Source organism: Centropristis striata, chromosome 20, assembly GCF_030273125.1.
Source record: "Centropristis striata isolate RG_2023a ecotype Rhode Island chromosome 20, C.striata_1.0, whole genome shotgun sequence".
In the NCBI taxonomy this organism is placed as follows: domain Eukaryota; kingdom Metazoa; phylum Chordata; class Actinopteri; order Perciformes; family Serranidae; genus Centropristis; species Centropristis striata.
This window is the reverse complement of record NC_081536.1, coordinates 27,071,973-27,093,001: the sequence shown is the minus strand read 5'-3', so window position 1 is coordinate 27,093,001 and position 21,029 is coordinate 27,071,973. Positions and strand designations below refer to the sequence as shown.

General features: G+C 39.9%; 1 protein-coding gene across 2 annotated transcripts in view; it reads right to left on the bottom strand.

Moving 5' to 3' along the window:
* Positions 1 to 21,029, bottom strand: part of gbf1 (golgi brefeldin A resistant guanine nucleotide exchange factor 1) — a 101,425-nt gene that overhangs the window by 75,308 nt on the left and 5,088 nt on the right. For both annotated transcript variants that reach the window (XM_059358842.1, XM_059358843.1), the window contains exon 3: positions 20,961 to 21,027. In XM_059358842.1, coding sequence (XP_059214825.1) covers positions 20,961 to 21,027 — 67 coding nt within the window. The remainder of the gene's footprint in view (positions 1 to 20,960; positions 21,028 to 21,029) is intronic.

The window sequence follows — 21,029 nt, the reverse complement described above, 5'->3', positions numbered from 1 at the left end:
ACTGCTAGTGAATCTACTATATCTCGATTTTTTTCATAAGCAAAGAGAAGTGTACAAAACATTCAGCTCACAGATTCTCAGCTTTAGGCGTCACTTTCATACTGGTTAAAATGGCAAATGTCCACGCAGGTAGGTCACATCCACTGTTACTAATAATATTAAATGGTAATTCCCTGAGAAATGTAATGAATTAACTTTTCTGTTGTAGCGTTTGTTAGCTTTCATTTGTGAGGAATGAACCTCCACTCTATAACTCCAAATTGTAGTTCCCACAACTATTCATATTATATAAATAATTCATGATTATAAACTATAATCTCATCAAACCAGGACCTTCAGTATTTGGATTAAGTAGCTTATGAAATGTAAACCCGCAAATTTAGTAGTCTAAGGCTGTTATTTTAGTGTGGCAGATGGATACTCAATCAATATTTAGGTAAATATCAGCACTGGATCAGACGTGATATTCACAATATCATAGGATTCCAAATTCCTGATCGGGACTTCACTGATACAATTTTCTAAATACTACAAAGAACCAAAATCACACGTTCAATGTACATTGCAAAACCTCAATACACTACATAAGTCAATCGTTTCTATGCCCCCATCCTCTAAGGTGTATGCATGTCTGTACAAAACTATTTTGACATATACTCTGGCGGACTGACTGAGAAAAATTACTCTTTAGCGTTGGTTCTCTTTTGGCCTAGCTGTGGTGCACTACTATTTGCTTTCTCTAACCTGCCTTTGGAATTGCTAAGGACAGACACAGTTGTCCCCCCCTTTTTAACATTACAGGTAAACAGTTATTAAATTGTGTTTCAGAAAATAGTTTGATCTGAGTTTTGTGAGTTGTGCTTGACGTCACTGATCCTATCAAACCCTCGATTGGCCCAGCAGGAGCCACAGCGGCTGGAAATCAGTCTGAATGGGAGAGCAACCAGACTCATCTGCCAGAGCAAATACAAATGAGCTCAGCACATTTGTATGGTTTCCAGGCTATTCCAAATATCTTCGGTCCAAATACTTGATAGTCAATCAGCAAATTGTTCTTACTGCTTTAACTGCGCAACATTAAATTATAATACATTCCTTCATTTTATCAACAGTTGGCTGGTAGTAGATTACTGACATATAAAGGGTTATGTGGATTTCATTAACAGCAGCAACAGTGGCAGTGGTATCCTTTTTTCAAAATTCTTCAGCCATTGTATACATTTTTTTTAAAAACTTTTTAAAGGTACAACAGTCAAACTGTGTACCCTAATTTCTCAAATCACACACAAAGCCCAGACCAATACATCTGTGAGGCTGATTTGTGAAGAATCTTTGCTTTGAGCCCTGGATTAGTTTGATCTATACTTGACTTCAACATTAATGCCCACTAGTACACAAGTCATTCTCCTTTGACCTCTGCGTCTGACCCCATAACACCCCACAACAACCCAGCCTCTGTCAACTAACCTGGCCCATAAATTCAGCAACATTTTACCCCTCATAACTCGCTCAGCCCCTGCCAGTTTAGCAAGAATTTTTACAGTTACCAACCAACTTGGGCAGACAGACATAGATCTGCATAGCTGGGATGGCTGCTAGCTGCCTTGTGCATACAGGCTCTGGTCAGACTGGGAGGAGGCAGAGCCCAGAGTGTTGCCCCGTCTCACACAGGGATTATGACGTACAATGGTCAAATCTTGGGATAAATATCTCCAACTGCTATTCACAACATTATTACCACCTGTGGGGGCGACTGCAGAGCTATATTCAAACTATGTAGAGGAAAAAAATCCCAGTGTTTGCCACAGGATTTTATGAGACCCTGGAGGGGGCACCGAACCAGGGGGCATGTCCCCCCGGGAGAAACTTTTGTAAATTTTTAAGAACAATTCATAAATCTTGTACAATTGTGAGCTAAATGAGAGCAAACACCTCACATAACATTTTTCAAAGTCTAGAGATGCCTTTATTATAGGATCTTTATTGTTATTCTACTGTGACATTTTTAATTGCTGTTAACAGCTTTCCACTCTGACATGGAGTAGTCAGCCAGTGGGGAGAAATAGCTGGCTAGGGGGGTCCGGGGGCATGCCCCCCCGAAGAATGTTTTTAACATAAAAGCCCAAATTTGGTGCCTCTCACACATTCTTATGCCCCTGTTCATCATATACACTGATCTTAATGATTGCATATTTTAATGAATTATTGTAAAGGAGAATCAAGGTTCTTGTGTGTTATATTTAAGGCATCTTATTTTGACAGTCTTCTTGAAAATTCTGTGGTGGATTCTGTTAACAAACGGTGCTCTTATTTTGAAAGCTGCATGTGTTTACCGACAGGAAGTAATTCGTCACAGTTTAGCTTTTTGTGATTGAAACAACTTTAATTGGTAGCTAATGTTAGCTCGCAGCTACCGAACGGCGTATGCAACAGTGTGTTTGGTCCTCTGACGTATTATTTAGTTCAGCACACACACAGGCACACGGAGTGTTCATGTGGGGACAGTACTGATGCAGACAGGTAGGCACGTTTCTTTACCATGCTGTTGTTTTGAGGCGGAGAAGTGGGGAGGGCAGCTCGGTATATTCAGTGTGTGTAAGTGTGTGAACTCGCGCGCATGTCTCTGAGGAGGAAGGAGAGGTGGGTAGGGTTTTGACTGACTGACGGGTGACAGACACTCTGATGAGCAACGTCAATACAACGCAAAATATCTTTATATCATGAATAGTGTAAATATACTTTCAGTAGCTTGAAATGTGACGTTAGTGCAGCACATGAGACTCTGGTGGGCCGCCATGGTATGGTAAATAATGGGAAACCCTGAACACACATGGGTTTGTACACATGTTGCTCTAGTGTCTCACTTGAACAGTATGATTTAACTTTGGTTCTTAAACTTAAAACTTATTTTCCAAATAAAATAATTTTAATATTGAAATAAATCTATTTTATGATTACTGGGGGTTTGGTTTCACATCTGACCTGCATAATGCAGGTCAAGAATAACAAGAATAAGTTAAAAAATTCTGACTTTTTAACATAAAAAAATAAATATATGCTTTTCAAAACCCAAAGTGTACATTATATACAGACAATATATATATTTCCCAATTCTAGCTGGCAATAGAGCAGTAAAGGTGTAACATTATGTACTCTGAAAAACACTAAATCACATGCTCAGTCCCCAGAATACATTCACATCATATGAGCAGAGTCCCTGCTAATCATAGCAGACATCTAAAGTATCAACTTTACGACCAGGAGACCTTGTCAAATCAAACTTGAACTGTACAAGTTTCTTGCTTTCAGATGTACCACTTCTATGTGGCATCTACAGTTGACCTGAAATCCCCCCCTAAAGATCCCCTATCTGTCAACTGAGAAGACAGTAAAAAAGGAGGAATGGATTGGAAGAAGTTAACACACATTCTGGCAAATAAAAAAGTAGCAGAATTCAGCAACCTGTGCTCACGGTGTCACCGCGCTTAATCCAACTTGAACAAAGTTTTCACACATAGATAATACCTGGACAGGTCGCCGGGATATAAATATGACTGTCAAAGTATATCTGGTGAGACCTATTGGCATTTCTTGTTACTTTTTTTTATCCCTCCAAGAGAACAACGCTATCCACACAATATGACAACTCAATTACCATTTTATGTTTATAAAACGTGACTGCAGAGCTGGTTGCGGAACTTTTAAGGGAATCATCCAAATTACATTGGTACCACAGGGTACCAATTTACGTTTTGTTTACAACAAAGTTCACGTTTTTTTGGGTGACGAGACAGGACACAATTAAGCCTAAAAAAAAAGCTAAAACTGCGCATTGTCGAAAATTTTGGACAAAAGGTGAGCCTCATTCTCTTCTTGTGTTCCTCGTTTTCTTCTTCTGTGTATTGATGGATGGCAAAAAAGGTGCATGTGCATTACCGCAGGCAATTGGATTGGAGTCTCTACACACAGTTCAAGATTTTTACACTGGCCCAACCCAAAAGATCAGTCTTGGCAGTGTATTGCTAGTACTACACACTGTTAAACTGAAGAGTAGCATCACATTAATAAATTCATTTGTTGCCTTTCTGGAGAAATGGTCCCACACCAGGCTTCATTTGAGGGACACTTCATTTTCAACTGGCTTTGTGTCGCTGCAATGCAGGCATTACAGACAGAAACGGCCCCCGGACTCTGTCCCTTCATCTGGCAGACTTTTGCGAGTGGGATGAGCTTCTGGCACTGCGACATGGAAGGAAACTGGGTGCCATTCACCAACATGTACTGACCGCACTGCAATGACGAAGTCAGTTGAAAAATCGACAGTTTCCCTTTTAGCTCACTTAATTTTTTTTCTCAGACTGCTATGAAGCGAATCCATTTGTGTAGGGTTTAATGTTATATAAATAAACCTACAGACTGGTAACCGGTCAAAAATATCCTTGGTGGTTAACTGATTAATGGAGATATGTTGACATCCCTAATTTCTACAAAACATCTTGCTGTGTGCCAGATTTAATTCCCTGCACATAATAAGAACAAACAGATTAGTTAATTAAAAATTCATAATCTTCTCTAGGCTGAACACACGCAAAGCAAAGAACATTTCATATTTCAACTAGAAATCCATCATACTCAGAATAATGTTTGTCAAAACCACATTTGTAGTCCAAAGCTGTGAAAAAAAACAGCGGGCCAGATTGCAGGGAGTGAACATGGTTGTACATATCGGCAGGTCTATTTTGCTTTCAGAGCAATCAACACCTTCTTTTTGTCCCAGGTTGTTAGCATGTCTTGTCGTCAGCTGCCCAGGGAGGGTGGCACTGATCCCACTCTATTTAAGAAGGGGTGCGTCAACAGGTTTAAAGCATTCCCGCTGAATGTGTCATCTCTTTTTCATTCAATATTTGGGCTATGAAATATGGACAGTTGTTTAATCATCCCCCCCAAACATGCCCGCCAGCAAGACTGTCCTCCGCTCTCCTCTACCCACAAGTCACCCTCCTACCATCCCTCAACAAGAAATTTTTGACCCATGTCACCTTTACAGCACACACTCATTTCAAAGCCCCAGCTGCAGCCCAGAAATAGGACAGCTTTTTTTAATTCTGGGTGTCCACTCAAGAGGCGAGTGCCTTGTGCCAGTGTCCTGTTCCAAGCTCAAACAGGAGGGGATGACAACCGTATGGATGTTGTGCAGAGTTTGTCAAGTGATTTCACTTGAAGCAGTCTTTCCATTGTCGGTGAATAAGACTGCTTACCATCAGTGTTCATCAAATCAACAAAAATTACGAAAAAAATATTTGATTACCTTTTACCATGATGAAAACAAAATAAAAGTTACCTTTGACTAGATCAGCTATGGCCATATGCATAACAATTTAACTCAATGAATGAAACCCACTCTCCCATGTAGGTTAACATGAAGGGAAAACTGTGTTTAAATAGAAAGGGTTGAGGTCAGAAAGTTGATTTCTGAAAGAATGCCCCAATTGCTCAAAATGTGTGAGCAGCTAAGCATTAAACCTACATAGCCTTGTGGATATATTGCCAGCAATTTATCATTTTCATTTCTACCCTGACTGTAAAAAGACAGGAGAGGTCATTTTAAATTTGGTAATTGAGCTATGGTGTTTATTTAGGTAATCTGGGCCATGTTGGGTTTTATCTCACCATAAACAAACCTATTACCTAGGGGTGTGACGAGATCTCGTGCCACAATCTCGCAAGATTTACCTCAACGATATTTCTCGTCACGTTAAAGATCTGTCTCGCGAGACTTGTGAGCTATCAGCAAGCAGCCAGAATGACGTTGCAGGGGCCGGCGGCTCGTTAAGAAGAGTAAGAACGAATCGAAGCGGCACAGTCTAGGAATGGGCATCGATTTTTGAATATTCAAATAGTCATTAAATCGTAAAAAATCAAATAGTTCATCATATCTGGGAAAAAATTTGTAAAAAATTAAAATTACTGGTGCCTTCGGCACGGGGGCAGCATAGCATTTGATGATACACAGTGTGGCGGCTAGATGCCAAGCTGTGGAAGAAGAAACAAACAGAGGAGAGGGTGTTTTCCAGGACGGGACAAGTTAGCCCACAGAGGGATTTAGAGACTCTGGAGGTGACGTATGGTTTTCGCCGTCGACAACTGTGCACAACGTCAGCAGCTGAAAGCAGCATGGCTAATTATGCACAGAGTCTCCGCTGATCATAAACATAGTGATTGTGAATTAACGGCATCGCTAACTGTGTTATTGAATATTCAAATATTAATCGATTAGTACCCCACGATTATCAAATAGTACTTTTGCCTGAAATGCACATCCCTAGCACAGTCCTCCTGCAGCAGTCTCTTACAGCTGCAGAGCCGGAGTCTGCAAATTGTTAATAGGCTAACAGTTAGCTCTGTAGCAGGACAGTGTGTATGTGCTGTGGAAGAGCAGGGTCATTTTTCTCCCCTGAAAACAGCCTGGTTACTGTTTGGATAGATCGCTAATAGGGATGTGACGTAGTACTCTACACGACAACAACACACACCATTTGTAAAAGACGGCAAAGCAGTGTTCCCAACTTAGCGACTTTGTTACTAAATTTAGCGACTTTTCAGACCTCCTTACCAACTATTTTTCAAGAAAGCGACTCGAAACAAACACGGCTTGTTAAGAAGATCCGCCGTTAGCGGTAGTTAGCTCTGTAGCAGTACAGTGTGTATGTGTTGATGTTCACTTAGCGATCTGTTTGTTTACAACAAGCAGCGGACACTGGTTAATCCAAGATCGCTATGTTTATGATCAGCAGAGTCGCTGTGAACAATAAGCCATGCTGCTATGTTTTGATCAGCTGCTTTGTTGTGCACAGTTAGCGACAGCGGCCACAGTTGCATCTCCCATGTTTACTCCGTCGCTTATGTGATCACGGTCGAAACTGTCGCGAAGCGATTATGCGACGATGGAAACCATACTTCACCTCCAGAGTCTCTAAACCCCTCTGGGGGCCTTTTTGTAATGGAGACACGCAGAGTGAGTGGACATTAGAGAAGGCGTGGCCTGAGACTTTCCCGGTGGCCACTCTTCCCCCTAAAGGAAACACGGCTCATATTGTGTAAGAAACATCAAATTTAAATTATTTTATTTTAACTTTTATAAATTTTAGTTTTAGTTTCAATTTGTGGAAGAAGAAGTTTATTAAAAGCTCATGCTTACATCATGCATGTAAAGAGTTATAATAAAACATTTAAAATGCATGTGCAACTCGGTTAAATAAAAGTCTGTTGGTCCAGTCATATATTGTGTCATTGTATCTTAAAATCTCGTCTTGTCTCGTTCTCGTAAACCCAATATCGTGTCTCGTCTCGTGAGCTGAGAGTATCGTCACACCCCTACTACTACTGTCGATAAAAATATTTCATCCTGAACAGTATCGAAAAAATTGGTCTGATTCACCATGATACTGACTTGCGAGTCAAAAAAGGCCTGGAAAAACAACTACAATCTGCTATGTTAAATGATTCAACTTAATGTTGTATGTTAGTGAAGTCCTGCTTGAAATAAAAAGCAATAATTTGTGATGAGAGACTAACAAGAGAATAAATTGTATGTCCAGTACAAGAGAGCACGTATGTAACTGTGAGAATCCCAGCTTGAGACCAATGTGCGATGCAATGCTTAGCTAATTGGATATGTGTATTACAATGTCCGTGGTCACAGCACCCTTATGGGGCATGAAATAACAAGCAGCTGTGTGTGTCAAAAGACTTTACATGTGTGTGTGCTCAGTTTGTGTGCCTGTGTGTGTGTGTGTGTGGGAGGGATTGTTGCTGAGAGGTTTATTAACCCAGTCCATCAAGGCAGTGTGGGATTCACACTGAGACACCAAAGGCTTAAGGAGGTGAACGCCACACAAGCAAGACAGCGAGACAGTGCCTCTCCGAAATACTAATATGGGCCCTTATGTTCTACCACAACAACCCCCCACATAACTCCCACCCCCCTACACAGCCAGCACCTCTGCACCAGTGTTACTTCCACAGCTAGACTGTGTGCTTTGATTTGACCGACACCATTCTCGGTTCTTTAGCAATGACTTGTATTGTGATTCAACCTGAACAACATTGTATTTTTATGGTTATGATTAACAGGAGAGTGTGAAGCCTAGGATTGTACCCTATATAACTGTCAAAGTGGAACTAAAGGGTTCTGTCAAAAGTGAGGCTGATTTAAAGACCTATTTTAGTCTGTTTTCACAAACACATTTTACAACCACATGCATGGCAACATACCAGACATTAGAATGGCGGTGTCGCCATTAACTAGCCATGAGTTGTACATTGTCCACATAATACAACTCCCTGACAAGTAAAACTACAGTTCAGTGACATTAGCATGCTTAGCTTTATTTATGTTGGGTTGTGTTCCAGCAATAAAATGTTAAACCAACCTTGTTAGGACAAAGCAGTGTACTGTTACTAAACACATTGAAAACAAAATGTAAACAAGCTTTAAAAAAAAGAGAAAGCACAAAATAGCAGCAGTCAAAAACTTATTTTGGCAAAAGTAAGAATAATACAGTTAATTATGTTTGAGATTTTTTGTCAATTCACCAGATGCAAAATCTTAGGTTTTTATGACAAAAACACAGAGTAGATTCACTTCATCCAGAAACAAGACAGAGAGTTGCATTAGTGATAGCAAGGCTAGCCAGATTCATTTTCAATATTTCCTTTTTTACCCTCGAGTCTTATGTATAAAGACTCTGTTCTTTAGCTGGTGTCATGATAACATTTAATTCAGTTCTAACGTTCCTGATACTCTTAATAGCTGATAAAATATTTGAATGGTTTGCAGCTAGATGGTGGATATTGTTATTTGTGCATTGAACCTGTCATGGTTTATTGGGCTAAAGCATGGCACTGATATTGACTTGTTCCTGCTATAAGAACAATGTGCCAGATTTCTGGCAAGGTGTGGAAAAACCATAAACACTAGGAGTGCAACGGTAACCCATGGTAAAGTCCGTACCTTGGTTTTTGGGCCACGGTTTTTGGTACGGGTTCGGTACGCTAGCCCGTATTAATCACATTGCAGTTAAACAAATCAAATGAATGAATGATTCATGTTTTAGTTGTTTGTCTTAACGGCACTGAGTTGGTCTTGTTGGTCACGATAATCGTGCTTCGGGTCTCTCCTGGGTTTGGGAGCAGCGACTGCACTTTTGGAACAAGCCCAAAAAAAACGCAACTGCCAATATTTATAAGTGACTTTTCAAAATGAGAAGCCCAAAGTAGCTTATAATAAGTGGACCTGTCAACTATGGCTGCGCTTTGAACCCGGCTTCAGTTACAACAGGGTGAGAGTGTGAGTGGAGGCACAACAGTGATTGGACATTACCTCGCTGGGAGGGCTTTTCACCTGCCTGGACAGACATGCATACACATAGTGGCCTGTAAAGCATCAGTGAAAACTGAGGGAGAGCGGACCGAACAGTTCGGTATTTTACCACGTACCGTTGCATGCCTAATAAATGCACCATCCAATTTCTCTGGACCGATGGAAAGATGGACAAAGGACATCATTTTCTCGTCCTTCAATAAAAAGGCAAACAGAGTTGTCAAAAAGAAAAAAAATCTAATCATATTATTCATGCCAAAACCATATATTAGAATGCTGCCTTGGCCGTTTACCATTTTTTATGTGCACACATGCTCACAATTCACTTATACTAAAGGTAAAAGGGTTGAATAGGGAAAAGAAGATGAACAGGTATGTGTCCAATTAATGATGAATTCATCTTTTACTTGTACCCATTCCTGACTTGGACTGCACACAAACTCAACCAATGGGCACAGTCTTTCAATTAAATATAAAAATGTGTCACTTAAAGGACAATGAGGGGGTGCTATGCTATGCTGGAGGGTTGGATGTGATAAATGTGCTGGATTAAGTGTATATTTTTGTTGTCTTGTGGTGTCTATATGTATCATGTGTGTATATATGTTCCAAGTACATGTACAGGCTGCGAAAACCAATTTCCTGAAAAGGACAATAAAGTGTCTATCTATCTATCTATGATGATAAAAACTGATAAAATAATCTCACCCAGTCTTCTTGAGCAGTTGGCTATTGCTAAAGTGTCATGCTATTGAAAGTTTTTGAAAAAATTAGAAAGTATACCTTGATGTAACAATTTTGCAAAACTGCCATTTCCAAGGTCGAGAATAGACTTTAACAATTATTAAATCACAACTGAATGCATAACATTTAGTGTGTATATTTACAAAAAACAAGTTTCCCAGTTTTGGCATTAGATGTCTTGTCTTTTTTCAATGCAGGTCACAAAATATTTGGAAATCATTGCATTCTGTTTTTATTAGGTTATTCACAGCATCCAATTTTGTTGGAACCACCAACTCTCTGCCTTGCATTGAGGCTAAACTTAGAGAAACACTCATTTATACATTGCAAACTTCAGCTTGACATCTTCAGAAATTGTCAATACCAGCTTGTATAGGCAATCTTGAAAATGCTGTTCAATCATCATGTCACCACGTGCAGGCCACCAGTCTGTTTTTAGAGCAGACCACAAGTGATTAGCAGTCGCTGGATTCAGAGGTGTTGAAACATCTCAAACCCTACCTCAATACCCCTCGTTTTATACATACAGAGAGCTCAGTGTGAGTAATTAAAGCAACACTTAACTCAAGGCTCACGAGCTCTGAAGTAAGCTAAAGTGAGGTGGGTGTGGGTCAGAGTATCTGTCTTGTGCTGAACCCCAATTACCACCTCATAACAATACACTTAACAGAATATTAAAACAGAATCCAGGTTGCACATAGGAAAACACTAAATCCTCTCCATGGAGTCACAGCTGACAACACAGAAAAGGTCTAGACCTTAACTGATCCGTCTGTCTCAGTGGGCCAGGCCTGGAGAAGAGAATGGCCAGCAACATAAAAGTCCAAAGGGCTAACAAACAGAAGTGGTCAGAAAATTTGACTTCCACTTTATATTAAGGTAAAACTTTGACAAGTACAAAGGTAAAACTTTGACAAGTACAAAGGTCAAAGTTGAAACTGAAAGTACATCTACAAACTGTGGTGATGTACTGTTAGCCTCCTTTTCTACCTAGCCACCATACAATAATATATAAATACGTTCGCATCACTACCAATGGCCAAATAGGCCTAAATGTGCTAATAACTGTTTCTAGAAGATAATTAAAAAACGTAAAAAAAAAATCAAAACAGTAGGGCTGTAACTTTTTATTAATTTGTGTTGAACGCTCACAATACCAGGGTCACAGTCTAGTGAACGCTTTCAGAATACACAGTACATAGACCGATGCATGTAATGCAAAACCAAAGTTCGAAAGCACAAGTTCTGAACAGAAAACTTTAGCTGTATGCCATAAGCAACCTTTGCTGAGGTTAGTGAGTCAGTCACACTATGGTTAGTGCAAATGATGTGTACCCTGTACACATGTGTACCTGCCGGTCAGCTACAGCTTCTACAGACAGAGAGTTGTGTCTGAGACAAGGATGGTATGGCAGTGTTGCTCCACCATTGTAGGAACTGAAACATATCAAACATTCTAAAGCAGCACCCAGATGTGAGGGTCGCTGGAATAAGGAAAAAGAAACCCTTACTTTATATTTCCAAATTAATAGAGATGCTTTTCAGTTTTAATGCTTATTGTGACCGCTTGCCCTTAGGGAGTGTATGTTCAGTGTTCGATCATAGTAATACAGAAGTGTTTGTTTATAATGAATGTAGCATCCCTAAGTTACCGGTGGGCAAAATGCTCCCTCAGTCCCTAGCAAGAGTACTGTGTCTTACTACTTTTAGTTCTAAATGAATAAAAAGACCGGATACCTATGAATTTGGCTTTTTTCCATTGTATCAAACTCATAACAAACCATTATTCCCAACTTCTGCGTATCGTCACATCCCTAAAAAAGCATTTCCAGTAGTGTATTGTAGAAATCTCTGAATGAGTTTTGTATGAATACAAGTGAAATACATTGTTTTGATGCAGTCAGGCTAAAGCGACAGGTTTCATCAGTGATTTAGATGGTGACAAAAATCACCATTGTACAAGTAAGTGAGATCACCAAACTGTTTTGTGTGTTGAATAATGCAATGCAAAGTCGGATTCAAAAATCAGTTTTAAAGAAACGTAAAATTGTGTGTAAACTCCTCTGTGCATGCCTCAGGCTTTAGTGTGAATGCAAAGCACATTTGTTGTGTCCAAGCCCCAGACTGCCCTCCTCCTCCTCCTCCTCTTCCTCCTCCTCCTCCTCTCTGTTGGTGCTCATGGGGGCTAGTTTGTTTTGCTCACATCTTGCCCACTGTTCCTGTCAGCACATCCATATCCTCTGTGGCACCCTGGACCCTCTCTTCCATCTAACCCTTAGCTCTGTCCAATCCTGAGCCCGATCCCCTCCCACCTAACAGACACCCCAGCCGGCATGATTAATAGCCCTCTGCTGGGACGCTCCATCCACTCAGCACATTGTTGAGAGCCTCTGAAACAGTACAACAGTTGCATCCCCTCTTCACACTGGGCCTAAGCCCTGCCTGTCAGTCCCCGGTTAGGGCACTGTTAACTGGCCAGATTTACAGCTACTAACCAGTACTAGGTGGCAGCCTGTCTGGAAAGGGGAAGCATCTCCTATTAATCATAGCTCTTTTGATGGGGGCTTTTACAACCCGCAGGCCAAAGGCTTGTCACTGTATAACACCTGTATAATCCATGGCGCCAACCATCAACCATCAGTCACAAAACACACCAATACAGCTAGTATTTATATTCTCTGCGATACCATGGCATTTAGTTTAATTCATTTAAGAGTAACAGGTGACATGAATCTTGCTCTCAGAAGTTAGCCAACAATTTATAATCAGTCAAATTAACTCGAAATGGAGGTTTAAATCTCAGTTTTGATGAGATTATTTTTAAACTTTTTCTTTTAATTTAATAATGGTCTAAATACAAGTCAAATCAAATCAATCAGTCAGTCTGCAGATAATTTGAAAAGTTTAATTATGAGGTTATCAAGCAAAAAACAACAATATTTGCTAGTTGTACCTCAAATGTGAGGCTTCACTGCTTTCACTGATAAATATAATAACCTTTGGACAGTTAGTTAGACAAAACAAGCTATTTGCCACATTGTGCTCTGAGAACCTAAAACTTGGTCTTATCAGGGTACATAGTCTGTAAGGCATACTGATGAGATGACAAATTTCATATTACTATAAAGGCTATATTTTAAATTATCCTTGAGTTTACAGTTAGACTTACTCAACAGTTTGCTCCACTTGTTCTAATTGTTGAGTCAATCAAGAATAATGGTATTTAAGCAGGAGTGACATCAAACAACTTCACTGTGATCAGCTTTCACTTTCTTCATGTGGTCCGGCAGTATCAACAGTATAACCTTTAGCATCCACCAAAGTCACTGATTTTAGCGTAACATGTTACCAAGCTCTGTCCAACAATTTCCATAATCTACTTCTCAATAATAAAATTCAATATTGCAAAAATGCAATATTAAACTTTTTATAAAAGTAAGCATATGCCTGCCCCTACACAAATGAGGTTTGTAGCCATCAAGTTTGTTCATATACATGGAGTTATTTTATTAATTTATTTAACAGGTAGTCAGATCCACCATCAGCATGTAAGGGTCGGTGAAAGGACAATCCTTCGACTATACTGTCAGTTAACCTGGAAGCCTCCAGTTATATTGGAGATCTCCACAATACACAAGAACTGAGAAAAGATAGGAAGTACATCTTTAGCCACGATGATAAAATTATGGGCAACAATGTCATCCAAAAAGCCTGCAGAATGCTGAAATTACTAAGCATGATTTATTGAGAATTAATTCTTGAAACTGAAGCCACCAGAGTAATATCAGACAAGCAGTTTATCTGTAAAAAAGAAGAAAAAAAAACACACTGGGAGAGCTGTCTGCACAACTGCACCAAGCCTTCACAATAAGATAACTTGGCATAATGTATCTGTTAAACTGTAGAGATGGTGTGAAACATTATCTTATCTCTACAATTAATCCTTTTTTAATTATTGTGACCTTGATAAGCTATAGTAAGAGCTCAGACAGACTGACAGAGAGTCCAATAATCAATTAACCATTCAAGTTATTCTTCCAAGCAAGAATACCAAAAAAATCACTTTTAGTTTAAAGTGCTCAAGTGTGAAGAATTGCTGCTTGACAAGCAATTTTAAGACATCCACGTAATTATGAGACATTTTATGAGCCAATCAATAACCTAAAAAACGTCAGCAAGCAGATTAATCAATAATGAAAATAATCATTAGCTGCAATATTTTGCACATGTACAAATATTAACACATTAATCTATGAAGGCTCTATGCCGTTCCAGCGTCAAGGCTAGGTAAGTCTGACAAGATATTAATGTAGGTGACAACTCCGCCCACTCAGTTTATTGTCTTTTGGCCATGTCATAAAAATAACACTGACAGCAGGACTGAGAATTTAACCCGTGATCTCAAGCTTAAAGCTATGAGACACCAGACATGTAAAGAATTGCCGTGAGGCAGATTCTCGTTGCTCAGAATGCCTTCATGAGTAAACATATTTGCATAAGTGGGTGAGCGACATGAATTATGGTTCCTCTTCCTCGGCATTTGCCAGCTGCCTTCTGCTGGTTCAATTGGGAGTGATATATGTGTGAAGATCAGGTGGCAGGGAAGAGGGAGGGAGGGGTGAGCGGGTGTAAGGGGGGGGTAAAAGGCCACAACCAGATCCCAAGTGCTCAGGCTGCAACCCCCCGAGGCCCGCCAGCGCCTGCCTGACCACAGCTGGGGACCAGGATGACACACACTCATACTTGACCTTGAAATAACACAGAGAGAGAAGGCATGTGTGCTTCTCTCTTGATGACTGACATGACGGTAAAATGTGATGAATTAGTGAGGTTGTCAGTAATGCATGGCTTAGGCTGTGTGAAAACAAAAGGAAACATTTTCAAAACATTGGTATTATTATACTAGTGCCACTGAGCACCTTCATTTTATTGCAAGATGTATAAATGAAAGAGGACAGCATGATAGTGCCTCAAACTATATGATTTAAATCTATTGTTTTATATTGTTTTTGCATAATTCTACTATTCCATGCCAAATTAGCTGTGCTTTGTGCTTTGCTTTGGGGAAACCAGCATAATTATTGAAAAGGTCAGCGGGAGAGTAATCAAATCATCCTCCACAATGTTCATTCGGCAAATCCACTGCCATGCCCCCTGATATCTACCTCTGGTTCTGTGCTGGTGATTCGAGTCAATTAGAGGTGTGCTTGTGAATTTCGTTAGTGTTTGGATGAAAAGGAGAAAGCTGTCAGTCAAAAGGCCACTCTGGCTTTGTATCTGGGGGGCTGCAAGAGGCTCTAAACCTGTATTTGTATGAATAAAAATGAAGGGATTTACGAGCAGACAGTTTCTTCTGCAGACTTGTCAAAAATCTGACCTTCGCTGCAGCAGAGGGGGATGATGGGAGAGAAGGGTGGAAGGAAAGAATTGAAGATTTGAAAATCTGAGGCTCAGTGACTTCTGGATAAAAAAGGTGCAAGTGAAAAAAAAATAGGTGAGCAGGAACCGAGATAAAATAAGTGTCAGACTAAAAGGCTGTTCTTCAGGCTCTCGTACTCTCTGAGGTACGGTCCAGCAATAAAGAAAATCCACAGAATTATTCAACAAGAGATTGAGACAGATTTGTCTGTGTGATGACAATCCTATACGGGAGAGACCCTCTGTCAATGTCAGGTAAGAGACAAAGACTCAATCTGCAGCTCAAATGTTTCAGATGGTAGAACACCAAATACAACAAGACTTTTTGTATTTCTCCATTCTAATATTTGGTAGTTGATAACAGGAGTTCATGCATTAAATCTCAATACCAGTTGCTTGTGCCTGAGGTACATGACACAACCACATGCACATTCATGGCATCGCAACATCTACTGGTCAGTTTAGCCAAATGTTCACCAACTAGCACTGATGATGTCAAATCACACCAGAAGGCTTGTTAGAGAAAGGTACCAAATATTATAAAAAGTAATCAAAATAATAACAATAGAACTTATATAAAATGCAAACAACATAAAGCAAAAACCTATGCATTTAAGGAACAAGGAATTCTATCTGTTAATTAAACACACAAATGAAAAGTCATGTAAGTACATTTAATAAAATGAAAAATGAGTTACATGCTTTCCCATCCAGACCACTTTCTGGTCGGGTGTGTGTGACATATGAGGTCTGAGTTTTTCGTATCTGCAGAGAAGCATGGAACAGGTAGAGAACATGGAGAGAACGGAAGAAGTGAAGCACTATATTGAGTCCATACCTGGCTACTACTTAATGCACTGTCCCTAACTTCTGGGCTTAACATCATCAGCTGTTCTAACCATCTTGGTGGTTTGAGAGAAACTATTTACAAATCTATTAAATTAAGATTGTTAAATCTAGAAATAAGCATGTTGAATGCTTAAAATAAGAAATTAACTCTTAAAACAAGATAAATGATCTAACACTTATACATCTAAAGTTTTTTTTTTTATCTTGGTAAGAAATTTTTTTTTTTTTTTAAGAGTTAATTTCTTATTTTAAGTGTTCAACATGCTAATTTCTAGATTTAACAATCTTGATTTAAGAGATCTTGTCAATTGAAATTATCTGTCCATGCAGCAAGATCATTTCCCTCAGATTTAGTGTTTTTATCTTGTTTTTAGACACACCTTTTTTGCAGTGTACATTTATATATATAATGCTATAAAGCCTAAAAATATTGCCATATCCCCCAGCCCTACTAGGGTATTCCTGTGAAATATATTTTTTTGAGTGGAGGCACACAGGAGTTGAACAATAAAGATGAATGAACACTACTAACCCAACATTTGGGTAGACCTTTACACATTATTCTCCACCAATGTTATGTTCTGAGCTGTATGTTCTGTTGCATTCTGGGAAATGAGGCTTAAGCTGTAGAAGCTTGAAACTGGAAGGTTGCAAATTGATGTTCAGTTTGTTAACTGAACTGAACTAGGTGGTAAAAACAAAACCGCATTATTCAAATGATATTTCCTAAAAATATTTCACATCAGATTGTCTGAGAAATTTGAGTTGGTATGTGGTTGTTGTTGTTATAATTGATGTAGATGACATAATTTCCCAATCCCGAATCACAATATCTCGATATGTAATGGATTAGAGATACGATGATAAATTATAAGTACCATTGTGTTTTTAAGTTTAAAACCCAAGAACCTTTCTTGGACAGAAAACACACTTATTTTTTGCAAGCCAGTGCATTTTTAAAGACAGATGCTGGCCCCAAAGCTGTGGAAAGCACTCAGTTATATGGGTCTAATGAGGTTAGCGATGGGGCATTAGATATAAGGCTCAATCCAAACCACCCCATTAAAATCAGAGAAAGGCCCCTACTTCCTGAGGCTGATTTGCCTGGCTGACTGAGCAAGGTGGAGCTGAAGCATCACAACACATGGTCCAGCATTGGCCCAGCTCCTTCAACTGTGCTCTCATTGTTCAGTGGTCGAGAGAGGACCTTACATTTTCCAGGAGTAAAAGGAAACTTTTTTTCTTGCTTTCAGAAAAGAGAGACAAGACTTCCTTTCCCAGAACAATTTATCTCTCTGCTTGACAAGACTCCCTGCTATATTTACCCAACTAAAATTGCAGATGATATACTTCCAGCTGCACTACTCTACAGCTCCATGGCACATGGTCCTGTCATTCACACAAGTTACAACAGAACAGGACCGCCAGCGCGCTGAAACCATCAGCCGGACAGAGAAAGTGACAGAGAAATATGAAAAGGAAGAAAATAACAGAAGAGAGACAGAGGGGCTGAGAAACCTTGTGGGGACTAATTCATATTTCCTTTGCTGGATGGCTTTAGTTGTTAGAGGGAATGGAGATACACAGCAGAGTGAATGGAATTACTGGGCTTTCATTAAGCAGACAGCTGGGCCGCTGCAAAGCCTCAAAGCAGCAGCAAAACACAGCCCACCCACAAGATTTCCTACCAAAATATTGCTGTGTTTCTGTATATGAGATCTATTAGGTTGTTATGCTGCTGCAAAAACAAAACAAATTGATCAGTCTGTCAAGCACAGAATTGAGCTCTACTGTGGTTATTTGATCTCCCATTTTGTCTCTCATCAGGGCATGGATGTAACATTTCAGAGACTGGGTGCACAGGGGATTTGGGCTTAAGAATGCAACAAGGCTTTCTAACATCCTTGACATGGACTCATTACTTCATGCAAATGTCCTTAAAAAAGCTGGAAAAATTCAATTTTATATTCAACTTCCATTCTGGTCAAATACAGTAACTGTAATGGCATCTGTTTAAGAGAGGGTAACAGAGGAACATAGGCTTCAGTGATTGGAGGGCTGAAGGGAATGGGTTTTAGGGAAAGGAAAAGGAAAGAGGAGGGTTAACCAGTGTGATGGATTCCTCCTCAGCCAGCAGTGCCTGTCCATCTCACAGCAGCACAGGCATTCCCTGGAGGAAGGCAGCAGCGGTGGGGGCTCAGACTGTGCAGCTCCATGTGTTGCATCTTTCCCATTGCTCACAAACTCTACAACTGGAGCTGAAGGGCTGTAGGAGCTGCCAGCACTCTCATTGCAAAAGCATGACAACATGCAGGATTGTACTCAGAGCCAGCTTGGGTCTGTCAGAAAAAGTGGTGCTGACAGACACCAACACTACATTTACACACACTTGGACTCACAAATGATCAGCGAGACTACAATACTTTTGCATTTTCAATTAGTTATATTATTTGGGTTAGATTTTGGCTTCTCAGTTTCATTTAAGTTTGGTTATAGCTAGTTTTTAAAATGTGATTGCTTAGTTTTAACTTTTATACAAGTCTGTTCTATATCTGACATTCAATGTCACAAGCGTAAACGAAAATTCATGATCCTTTTTTTTTTGCTTGTGATTTATAACCCTGATTCCAAAAAAAGGTGGGATAGTTTGCAAAACTTAAATAAAACAGATTGTGTTAATTGGCTCTTCTGTTTTGACACATATTCAAGTGAAAACTTTACAAAGACAATACATTTAATGTTTTATTTTTGTAGATATATGCTTATTCTGGATTCGGTGCTGCAACACATTTTTAAATATTTGGGACAGGGGCAACGAAAGACTGGAAAAGTTGTAGAATGTTCACAAGTAACTTTTTGTTTGGAACACCCTACAGATAAACAGTAGGTTTGGGCAAGTGCAAAGATTTCAAACCAGTTTGATATTAAGCCAAACACTAGACCGAACCAGCATACCGTATTTCACTCCATTGCTCCCTTGCACTGTATTAAAAAGAGACATGATTGTACAAAGGACGTTAGGACATGGCCTGAGGAACTGTGAACTGAGAAAAAGCCTATAGCCTTGGTTCGACTTGGGGGAACAGTGGCCACCAGGAAAGTCTCAGGCCACACCCTCTCAAAAGTCTGCTCACTCTGCGTGTCTCCGCTACAAGTTAGCCCCCAGAGGGATTTAGAGACTCCGGAGGTGACGTATGGTTTTCGCCGTTGCTAACTGTGCACAACGTCAGCAGCTGAAAGAAGCAAGGCTAATTATGCATAGCGTCTCCGCTGATCATAAACATAGTGATTGTGAAGTAACGACATCGCTAACTGTGTACAGAGTGTCCGGTGCTTGTTGTAAACAAACAGAGATCGCCAAGTGAACACCTCCTGCAGCAGCAGCACATACACACTGTACTGCTACAGAGCTAACTGTAGCTATCAGTAGCTAACTGCCGCTAACGGTGGCTCTTCTTAACAAGCCGGCCTCCAGCTCGTTAGCGCCTTTGTAAGAAGGAGTCGCTGGATTTGTTTCCAGTCGCTTTCTTGAAAAAAAGTCGCTAAGTGGTCCTGAAAAGTCGCTAAATTTAGCAACAAAGTCGCTAAGTTGGGAACACTGCTTCGCCGGCTTTTACAAATGGCGTGTATTGTTGTCGTGTAGAGTACTACGTCACATCCTGCTTAGCGATCTATCCAATCAGTAACCAGACTGTTTTCAGGGGAGAAAAAAGACCCTGCTCTTCTACAGGGACTAAAAATTCCCGACAAAAGCCATCTCCCAACTGCTCGTATTCAAATTAGGGGCATTTCCCGCGAGTGAGACCCGCCTCATTCCGGGTATTGTCCGGTAGTGGAAACAGCCCTTTTATCAACAGCATCCAGAAATACTGTCGGTCCCGAGTTCATCTGAGATGGATTGGTGCAAAGTGGTCTGATGACACCATATTTCAAATAGTTTACGGAAACCATGAATGTTGTGTCTTCCAGACTAAAAAGGAAAAAAGGACCATCCAGATTGTTACCAGCACAAAGTGCTGCTCATTTCAGCAAGACAATGTCAAGACAAATTCTGCATGTGTTACAACAGATTTGGCTTTAAAGGAACAGAGTGCAGGTACTAGACTGGCCTGCCTGCAGTCTAGACCAGTCTCCCATTGAAAAAATGGGAAAAAAACAGATGCAAATGAAGTCACATATCAAGCAAGAATGAGAAAAGGAAAGAAAGAACTCTACGGAGCACAACTGAACAGATATCACCTTTACATACAGAAAAAAAGGAAGTGGCACTTTATGAAAAAATCAGAGTATGCTCAAACCCACAGTCCATTTTTTCGAATATTGTGTTAAAACAAGGAAAATTGAAAGACAAACAGTGACAGATAGTTATCTTTGATTAACAGTAGCAGATTCAGACTTAATGTATTTTTACAGATTGAGTTTCATCTTTCACACCTTACTTACATTACACACAACTTGCAGTTCAGACTTAATCTGGTGTATTTGTCTGTTTAGTTTAGTTCGTGTAAGCTGTCAGTCAAACACTGATCCCATCACCTTACTCCCAACCTACATCAGCCCCACATACCTTTTATGTTATTGAGTATTTCCTTGAGGTGACCAAAGCTGTTAAGTAATGGATCCTGTTCTTCATCCT